An 11,044-nucleotide genomic window follows, 5' to 3' on the forward strand; every position below is an offset into this window, starting at 1 on the left:
TATATACAGTTACTCACATTATTATAACTATAATATGTAGGAAGACGACTTATATCTATTCAACTCTTTGGTTGTGGATTGTTAAGTAGTGATTTTGGTTAGGTGTTTTAGTGGATCACCAATGAAGTGGTGTTTTGAGGGTACTGATTTCATCGACCCCAAGATCTACACGTGGTCCTGTGCTACATTTACTACTTATTTTCACCCATATTTGGGTTGTCTGTCCTAATATATGAATAATTTTAATGCTAGCACGAATTCATCAATACTTGACTGAATTAAAATTGCTAATTCAAGTTTGGTGTGTAAAATTTCCATTTTAACCCAAATGCCTGGCCTTTTAATTCTGTACAGTAGTTTCAGCCCAAGTTTGAAAGGGGAGGGAAGAAATTTACAGTACCAGTATTATTATTAGTATTATCCTCTTGGGGTCATACCATATATATATTATATTCTTTTACCTATTCCATCTCTAGTTACTATCACCTGCTGTTGGGTAGATTGAGGAAAATACTGCAGAGGGTACTTCTTAAAACTTTACCTTTTCCGTCTTGGATTGATACAAATTCACTCTTTTACTCTTTTCTTCAAATTGGAGGAGGACCAAAGCCCTCCACATTTTTCAATATCCTTTGAAAGTTTCATTTTAGTTTCAACTTTCTTATATTCAGTATTCAAATATAAAAAAGTATCTTTGGCTGTTAATGATAACGTTGGTCACTCTCGTACTACCAGAACTAGTCAAACAATTGACGGCAGTTGTCTGTTTACATCAGTTACATTAAAAATCCAGAGTTAATTGCCCCTGGCTTCTGGCTCTTTGGGTGAATTTTTTTGGAAATCTTACGAAGTGAACTGGGGTAGTGTAGTAAAGTTTGATTTTCTCCTACAAAACTGATCGTTTTGAACAAAATTGACATTTCTAGTTAGTTAAATGATATGTATCTATCAATATAACTTGCTCCAGGAGCGTTTTCCATCGTTGGTCAACAAAATTAAGAAGATGAAATATTTATTTTACCATAACTTTTTTAAAAAGCGTCGTAAAACTGCGGGTGGGTTTTTATCTCTTCAGCGTCCAATTCTACTACAGTATTACGTGATTTCTGCAGCCAGTTACAAAGATAAGCAATGGAAAATTCCTCTCGAATAAACTGTCCGAAACGCGCTACACTCCAAATTTGCCAATATTTGCGTGCCACACGTTGTGGCAGAGCGCGTAGCGACCCTTGTAGTTTTAACTCAAAAATCTGTAATGTTACGCATTTCTCTCCCTATTGAAACTAACATGGAAACAAAAAACACACATAGATCTCTCGTTTTATATTGGTTTTATAATAATGCTAGGCCAAGAACTAATAAAGTTATGAGCTGAGACTGAGGAAAAACCGGGATTTTCGCATAAACCGCACTCGCCTGGCAAGCGTGAAACCCCCTACGGTACTGAAAGATGTCTTGTTTGAATTTGAAGTATTTGAAGTCCCCCCCCACCCCAATCTTCAGCTTTTTGTATTCTGTAAATCTGAAGGGAACTGAACTTCCTTTTCCAAGGTGACCTGTATTATAGCAATCATGAGACATCATGGCAATAAGATATTGTCACATAAATTTTGTTATTCCCGGATTCGACTGCCGTATGTAACCTGGTAGCAATGATATCCAGAGTGAAGAGTGAGTTAAACTTAAACTTTAATTGTGACCTTACTTGGTCATTCAGGCAATGTGTGGCATTAAAAAGGTAAAGTGCTTATTGAGGCCAAATGTGGCCTAATTTATAAAGTTGGGTGTGTGCGTATGTGTGTGTGTGTGGTATTTTGGCAATATGTGGCCTAAGTAAGCATTCCGTAACTTTAAAAATATGTTTGTGCGTCCCAGGTTGCCTGAGTATAGCCGGTTGTCTAGTAGTCCTGAGTCCTCTGATCACCGCCACCTTCAGCCAGCAGCTCCTGCTGTCCGGTGTGTTTGGGCTGTACACCGGGTCCCTCGTGCCTCTGTCTTCTCTCATCACGATCGAACTACTGGGGATTGAGGAACTTGGCCTGGGCTACGGATTTCTTTCTCTTTTTCAAGGTGTTGGATATTTGATTGGACCACCTTTGGCTGGTGAGTAGTGATTTAAAAAAAATATTTTTCATTTTTACATGAAAGGGCTGTTTTAGTGAGGTTGATTTTCAAATTATTCAATCGGCTTTAATTTTTTTAATGCTCTCTTCTGATGAGAATCTCGAACCATACCAAAGATTTTACCATTTTCCATTTGTTCTTTATTGTTTCGGTATCCGGTACTTCACCTATCGTTGCCAACATGCATGACTTGATCTAAATCTAAAATATCAGATTTCACAGCAAGAAAAAAAAAAGATGTTTCTGAGTGAAAGCTCTTTCCTCTTTTTCTTTCTATGAAGGTTAATAGGCTACATGTTGTTTTTACTATTTTCTGTTTCACATTTTAACTCACACAAGTTAACTTTTTAGCTGGTTTTATTTTGTTTACTTTAAAATTTGTTTGAGTCTTCTTGAAGCAGATTTTGTGTTAGTGTTAACAGAGCAGAGTGCTAATGAAAATTCAGATCAGATGCACGGCCCTGTGTAGCCCATTTTTAGTCATTATTAATTAACGTGTGCAGAGCTGCCAAGTGTGGGAAATTGAGAAAAAAAAAATGAACATAATTTCCAACCGCAGATGGATGCCTTGACCATTAGATTTTTTGGCGCTGTCATAATAAGTAATGATCAGTATTGTACCATTACCATACAGCTACGAGTAACTGACCATATACTCTCTTACAAATTATAGACTGGCTTCAGTAACCTTATTTATATAATAAACTGATAGTAGTATGATATTCTGTAAAAAATTGTTTAACTCTGGAGTTGGGGAATAGGGTGAGAGGGGCATTCGTAGTTAAATGCTTTTCTTAAAAAGAATAAAATGAGCAATAGCAATCTACTAACTAGGCCTACTTGTTATGCTGCTTGTTATGTTTTTTTGCTTTTTCCTTGATAAAGCTGTTTTCATTTCTTTCTTTTTCAGGCATAATTGTTGCGGCAATTGGATACGAAAAGGCATTTATATTTTCAGGTCAGAATAGTCAGATGTTACATTATTTTGATATTTATTTAGTGGCATTTTCTTTCCTGTGTCGTTCTTGTTATGCAAATCTGTCAAGTTTTTCACTCCATATAGGCAATGCCAGTCTGATGAAGGTGTATTGTAAAAGCATGATTTGACTAGCCCTGAAGTTAATTGGTGAGTGGTTAGCGGGTGCTCTGGTTTGGTTTGCTCCTCCTTTCCCATCAAAGATCTACATACATGTATCGTCTTTTAAATATCTCCGTATTTTTTGTGTTTGTTCCTCTTTAGTAAATTCCTAATCTTCGACACTTTTTGTTGGAAATAGCAACATAGTAGCATGTCATGAAAATGTAAAGCATTGTCTCAGGTACAAGTGGACTGTGTCTACAACAAGTACATTGTGATTTCACTTGAATTCTGGACCCTCTTTGACTTTGTTTCAAATGAAAATGGTTTAGGTTTAACGACCCTATCAACACTATATAAGGTCATTTTTAAGAGGTGGTACTGGTATCTCCGAGTTTAACATTCATCTCCAAAAGGACCGATCTAAATGGGAAATTAGTGCAAAGTGCCCTAGTTCCCCAGGACACAATGTTGGAATGAGCTGAGGCTCGAGCCCTGAAGCCGCACTCTCAAGATTACGGGTTTGGTAGCCTAACCACTGGGCTTACAGACACCACCTCTCTCAAGTGAATCATAAAGTCCTTTATTATTTATATTTTCTGTGTGCTCTGTTGTGTATAATTCAGTTCCTGTCTATTCTAGAAAGCTTTCAATATTTGGTCTCTTCAGTCGGGCCCTTGCTTTGCTGCATTCGCTTGTTTGTTCATATAACAATTTCTCCAACTTCTAGCTAGAGGATTAATAGTTTCTTGTCTTACGACGTACATATAATTTTGGTGGTTAATCTTTGTAGATCTGCATGTAGCTAGAGGGATGTGACATTTAGCACTATATTCCTTTCAACACTTTTGATGTTATGTAAAATATAAGAGACAGACACTTTTGGTGTAGCAGCTAGATTCTTGTACGGAAAGGCTTTTTTAAAATCAAGTAGGCTATCTCTGTCTCAACTGTCTGTCAAATTGGATGTCTTGGATTGGGTTGGCCTGCCTCCTCAAAAGTGTCAATAGGGGTGTAAAACACTTACAAATGCAAAAATAACAAAGAGTAGCACCCACTGTTAAAAAATTTCTCATCTAACTAAAGCAAGATGTTATTTGTAAAGCACTAACCTAACCATTTGGGCCCTGACCATCTGATTCTAATTCGAGGAGTTGAAATTGTTCAAGCAACCACCCATTGTCAAAGAGAAAAGTGATTGTCTTAACTTAGAGAGTAGCACTAGCAGGCGGACATCTTGGACTGTATCAATACAAACATAAATATATAGGCCTATATAATTTTTAATACACAAGGGAGGAAATGGGCACTGGTTGTTTGCAATTGTCTTGGAGAGGCTGCTGTTGGAGCAGGTTTAACTGTCCTATCAAAGCCCTTACCAGCTCAAAAAACTGGTGTCTGTGGTTCAGTGATTGGGCAAGAAGCCATTGGCCTCAATCAAATGACATGAGTTCGGTGCCCTCTTGGGGAAGCTATTTCACCGAGTATGCCAGTCTTTCTTTGGGGATGCTGTACTGTATCCCGCTTGGCCTGGGCCAGGCCTGATGACGACAGGCAGTGTCGAAGGACCTCCCCCCCCCCCCCAGGATCTAGATCAGGGGTTTCATATAAAAATAACCTGGGGGTCACTGGAGGAAGAGTCTGGGTGAGCCTAGGCCGCAACAAATGTTCCGCACAAAGGAAGATTTCATTTTCAAGTACAGTCCGTGCCGGCTATAAGCACGCCGGCTTAAAGCACGTTTCGGACTTAAGCACGCTAAACGGCTCTTACTGAATTTTTGCTATATAAATTACACGCCTTTAAGTACGGTAACTTCGGCTTTAGGCACACTTCATTACAAGACAGTCAATACTTTCACGATGACCCATCGAAGTTCGAACACGGTCTACACTGCAGCAGTGGAGTGTGTTAAGAGAAACACAGAGAACGCAAGTGATGCCAGTGATGGAGACACACTCACACGGGCGGAGAGGAAGGCACAGAGATGCACACAGCCGCGCGCGGGGACATAGGATCTAGCCTAGGGCAAAGTTACACACAGACTTAAAAATTCAAAGAGAGTCGGGGAGACGAGAAAGGGCGGTTGGCTGCAATTTCACCTTTGACCCTCGCTATCCATTAATCCTGATTGTGTATCTCGCGCGAGGTGGGATGAAGGAGGTGGTATGAATGTTGCACAGCGGGCAGTGGTACGCACAGGCAGCGTGTAGGCCTAGTGTGCTGTATCGTGACTGGCCGTCTAAATTAAGTTTTCATTTCCCATTCGACCACAAAACAAAAACAAACAAGCAAACAAAAACTACCATGGCGGGTAAAAATACTTACAAACAAAGGGAAATAGCACGGGAAATTTTCTACCTGAAAATCTCTGGATTATGTCTACTTCGCACTCAAGCACGCTTCGGATTTAAGCACGCTTATGCTTTCTCCCGATGACCGTGCTTAAAGCCGGCATGGACTGTATTTGTGAGGCGTGCTGATAAAATAAGTTACTTTTTGGATTCCAGTTCTAGTTTTAGCCGTATGGACGAAAGATAGGTCAAATTTATAGGTTGAGCTAGTACACTTTATTAGTACGGAAAGGTAACAACAGACATGTTAAACTTAAAGTTGAAGAAAATGGTATTGGTTGAAAGTCTAGAAACTTTACGCTTGTCTCGATTTTAGGCCAATATCATCGTTTGCAGAGTGTGAGTTGTAACTCAGTTTGGAAGAACGACACATTAAAAAAAAATTACAAAGATCTCATCTTCTCAATTTTTATTAACTGCAGTTCAGAACATCAACCTCTGCAAAAAGTGCAAGTGAGGAAGACTTGCAAATCGTACTAACTCTAAACTTTGATATCCAAGTAGGGGTTGCAAAATCTTGTCCCGCAAGCCTAAATTGGCCCACAGGCTATGAGTTTGAGATCCCTGATCTAAATTGTTGTGTCAGTAGGGGTATAGAAAGTGTTACCGTTCATTTATTATATCCAGCTCATATAGTTACGATGTTAGGTCTGTCAGCAGATGCTTTGATTGAGTAAGAATGCTGACATGAAGAACAGAGCTTAACCGATTAAAAAGTCTCCAAACAGGATAGACCAAGAATTGTGTTTTAGTTTTGTCTTGCAAACTAAGGTCATCATAAACCAACAAGCATAACTCAAAACTCCCTTGCAACTTGTTAAAAATTATGAATAATGTAGAATTGATTTTTTAAAGGCAAGTGTTATTTTAAAGACCATGAATTTGTAACATTATTCATTCAATATTCTCCAGGTTGCATTCTGATCTGTGCCAGTCTCATGGAGATGCTTACAGTTGTGTTCCTAAGGAGGGCCATCGAACAGAATACAGACACAAACTCTTTGGATGACCTTGAGAGAGCCCTCAGAAAAATTTCTGACCACGAAAGTGACGATGAAGAGGAAACTAAAGCTTCACGTCTTTCATTAAGCAAATCAGCGGCAGGCTCCCTCAAGACAAATTTAAATCAGGATGTTGAAGTGGACAAAAAGGCAGGGGGGGATGAAAATATAGACACTGTTGACTCAGGGCCAGTTGCTGATGATGTGCTTGAACCCATAGCCGAAGAAGTTGAGAAGCAAAGCTTTCAAGGATTGGATACTTAATAACAGCTGACCACAAAGAGATCTGAGAAGAATGCAAACAACGATGTTGAATATAATAATATATTTTATATCAAGAAAATGGCAGACAATAAATTTTTTATTTACAATTTATTTAGAGCACAAAATGCATTTGTGTTAAAGACAAATAAAATGTGCATCATAAATCATTCTCATATTCGGAGTAGTTGTTTCTTTTAATGGTTTACCTGACTGTATTATGTTGGTGTCACACTTGTAGCTCGAACACAATATTGAGCTGCTCAGCTCAGTTACAAGACTAGACACAGGCCTACTATGTGCCCTTTGTTGAATATATATGCTGCATTAAGACGTTTGATTTCCTACTTCCGATATGTTACTTGGAAAGTTGGGCCTCTTCCAGAAGACACATATATCTATGAGATTCATTCATTTCAAATATATATATTTCTTCAAATATATATAGCCAAATATGTTTATAAATGTTGTACAAAACACCATGTGCTGGAATCAGTAATAACCTACACACTGCACTGTTTCTTTGGGCGAGAATGAGTCACTACTCAAAGAGTTCAATGTAAAACTGAGCCTCGAGGCACTATACAAATGCACCTCTCCTGTTGAGGAACCTGTAGCTTTCAGCTGCGGAGGTGTTGCACAAACAAGCTGCCAGTGTGACATTATCCAGAGACCACAATGCACCACATAAGTGTGCAGACGCAAAGTGTGACACCGAATTACAGTATTATTAGCGGCTTAAAAAACAAAAAAGAATTTATCTTACTCTCATCTCGGCTCCATACAATGCAGAGCCATTTCTACAGTTTTTCATTGATATGCGCTACATTTTAAGGTAAGCACTAACATGATTTTTTGGTGTTTTTGACTTGGAAAATTAACATCCAGAATTTGGGCTAGAAACAATGTTAACATATGAAAAAAAATGGTGAAATGGTATAGGTTAAATGCCCCTATCAACACTATGAGCTTATTTAAGAGTGGGACCTCCGAGTTTAATGTCCATCTCCGGAGGGACAGAGACAAATGTGCAAAATACCTTTCCCAACAACACAATGTAGAACTGAGCTACGGCTCCAATCCCCAAACCCACAATTACGAGTCTGGTAGCCTCACCACTAGGCCACCAATGTTAACCTGTAGCATGCTGCATTCGCTGCAAAGTACGACTAAAGTTAAAATGTGAGATTCGAATTATTAACGTCTCTAAAAGTGTAAAAAGAAAGATCGTGAACATAGCGAAGTTAATTGTAGTGACCTGGCTTCAGCATGAGCTGTTTTTAAAACTTTTTTTAAAGCACAAATTGGACTTGCCGTAGACTTCAATGGCAATTTAGGAATTGCTAATGCAACTGCTACTGAGGATATTCCAGCTGGACACCTCCACTACTCCCTTAAGAACAATTCAGCATCAATAAACATGCTGTAGCTTCATCGCTTGCAGCTGGTATAAGATTTGGGGGATTGCAAACATTTTGTGAGAATACATGAATGTCCCCAACATTTTAAAAACTATTTGTGTTTAGACTTTCGTGCAACGACAACTTATCGTTCTATGCATTCAGCAGAAGAAAGTTATGAATGAAGAAGACTTTGCAAGAAGGAAAGGGGAGATAACATTTTAGGAGAATGACATCTTGGTGGGTATTTATTTTTATTTTGCCAAGAGTTCTCTACATACATGCTCATTGGTTAGCAGAGCTACAAGATTTCTGAGGTGCTGACCAACTGAAAATGTTGAAACATGGGTCAACTCGCTGGCTCAACATTGGAAAATGTCTTCACTAGGCTGCTCCATATCAGGGAGCCCCTGAAGTTATTTTTTAAGAAAGAGTGCAAGAGGACAGCAATAACTGGTCATGCAATGAAAAAGTGAAACAAGATATTGGAAACCCTGTCATCCAGATCTACTAAACCGTATCTGATGTTTCTTCAGTTCGCTATTGGGCCCCTTATAATCGTTCCTCACACAGTTCTCCAATCAGAATCCCCCAAAATTTTATTTTGTCTCTCACGCTTGAATGCAGGCTTCTTATTTAAAAAAATCATGACACACTTTGTGGTACGGTACCTTCTGTTATTAGTGAAAACAAATGTGCTCAAGATGTCCAGTACAAATTGTCTTACAACATGAAAAATGGCTTGTCTGAATCCAAACTAGCTGACTTCAAATGCAATATCAAAAAATATTTCCCCACTGTTATTGATTACATGTTGAAGTCCCTCCCCCCTCAATCATCCTGTGTTGGATAAACTGTCTGTCAGTGTCATAGACCCAATTCTCATTTCTTCATCTTCTGTAAGTGACATCTACTTCTTAGCAAAAAAGTAACCTGTACTAATCCCAGCTGAAGCTTCAGTTAAAATACTTGAACAGTTTGTCAACTTGCAATGCTCTGTTCGGTGTTCCACAAGACTTGCAGTATGATAGGATTGATCACTTTTGGACCAAGATAGCCCAATTCACAGAAGGATGTTAAAAGCCATATATGGTGCCATTGCATTCTTCATGCTCGGGCTCTTAACTATTCTTCAAGGTAGTGCACATTGAGAGAGGGTGTTCTCATGCCTTCCAAATAAAGACTGACCAGCCATCCTCAATGGCTATTCTGGGTTGCTTTTTTTTTTTGTCAGATAAGAAGAAAAGATGAAGACAGCAAAAGAGGCTTGGGACTTGATAAGGTCAATCGCAGAAGGCACAGCAATCATATCAATGTACTTCGAACTACTGGAGAAGCAGCAAACCGTGGCAAAAGAAAGAAAACGCCCTTATATACTGTAGTTACACAACAGTTGCTTTCGGAATACTGCACATACTCTCCGTGTGTTTCATTAGACAACGTGAAGGCCAACTTACATCACATTGACAACAACCAGTATTTAAAACATGAGCATAATTGTATGCGGAACTGGGACAACCTATTTTGTTTTTTGAAAACCAAGTTTATTTTTCAGAAAGGACAGACTGAATCAAATAGACCTGTTGAGAGAGCCAGCGCATCAGATACTCAGCCAACCACCGAACCACTCACAACACAGTCCGCCATTCACTTTGATTCAGATTTGATAGTGGTTTCAACTCCAACCCCTTCATACTGTGATAACGTTTCTTGTGTTTCTACAAAGAAGGCAACCCCCCCCCCCCACCTTTTTTGAGATACTCAAAGCCCAGAAAAAAATACTTTCTATTTTGAGGAAAGACTCAACTGCTTTCAAACATTTGTACACATTAATAGCAATTAATGAAAGAGAAAAGTGTCAGAAGGACATAATTAAACAGTTACAGGCAAGCCTGAAAGAGCAGGAACTGTGTGTAAAAAAACTGCAGCAGCAGAACAAGTCTTTTTCTCAGAAGCAGGCAGAATTGTCAAAAGACAATATAAGAAACTCTTGAAAGAAGGGGAGGGACTGAAGAAAGAAGTCCACTCATTGAATAATACCATTTACAGTGGTAAATTTAAAGTAAAAGCGCTAGAGAAAGATATTAACGAGTTAGGTGAAAATTGCCAGAACCTCCAGAGCCTACTCCGTGACAACGGTATTGACAATGATGTGTACCCTGCCAAAGATGGCAAAATGTATTCTGTTGACATTCGGTCTTGTGTAAACCAGGAATTACTGTTTGATGTGCCTGTACAGAACTGTGGATTACTTATCGAGAAATTTTCTAATATCTTTCTTGGAAAGAAACTATCTAGTATTCAAAGTACTAGATGGCCTATGAGTTAGGTGTTTTGGCCTCAATTCAGGTCTCTGAGTTTATTGTCAATCAGAACCTCCTGTGCTTGTCATGGGATGCAACAACAGCAGACGGCACACATGTGAATGAGATACATGTTACTGTGAACAAGTCGGAGTGCTTGTGCCTAGATGTTCGCCATTTGCCTTGTGGCAAAGCGTCAGACTATGTAACACACATTATGTTGGCCTTGACAGCTATATCATACCATATTCGGATGAGAAATGGCACGAAAGCTCCCGTTTGCACCAAAACATTCAGAAGCATCACTTGTGTTTCGGAGAACAGAATCTAGCGACTTGATAGATATTTCAAGGCAACTGGCCACTTCATGCCTAAAAGGAAAAGTGAGTCAAGACAGATGCCATCAGACTTTGTTGTGTCCAATTCTATTAACGAGTGGATTTCTTCCTACAAGTGTTGGGAGAGTCATTACGGTAGCGAAAAGAGTGTACGCTCTTTTTTACCCCCAGAACTGTCTATCAACAG

The 11,044-nt window shown here is 39.0% G+C and overlaps 1 protein-coding gene across 1 annotated transcript in view; it reads left to right on the plus strand.

Annotated features, from left to right (window-relative positions):
• Positions 1-6,992, plus strand: part of LOC101852300 — a gene marked incomplete at its 5' end in the record, with an annotated part of 17,550 nt that extends 10,558 nt beyond the window's left edge. Inside the window, 3 exon segments of the mRNA XM_005090686.3 lie at positions 1,876-2,103; positions 3,035-3,082; positions 6,467-6,992. Coding sequence (XP_005090743.1) covers positions 1,876-2,103; positions 3,035-3,082; positions 6,467-6,819 — 629 coding nt within the window. The 3' untranslated portion in view covers positions 6,820-6,992.
• Between the last annotated feature and the right edge of the window lie 4,052 nt (positions 6,993-11,044).

This window comes from Aplysia californica, unplaced genomic scaffold (assembly GCF_000002075.1).
Source record: "Aplysia californica isolate F4 #8 unplaced genomic scaffold, AplCal3.0 scaffold00020, whole genome shotgun sequence".
In the NCBI taxonomy this organism is placed as follows: Eukaryota; Metazoa; Mollusca; class Gastropoda; order Aplysiida; family Aplysiidae; genus Aplysia; species Aplysia californica.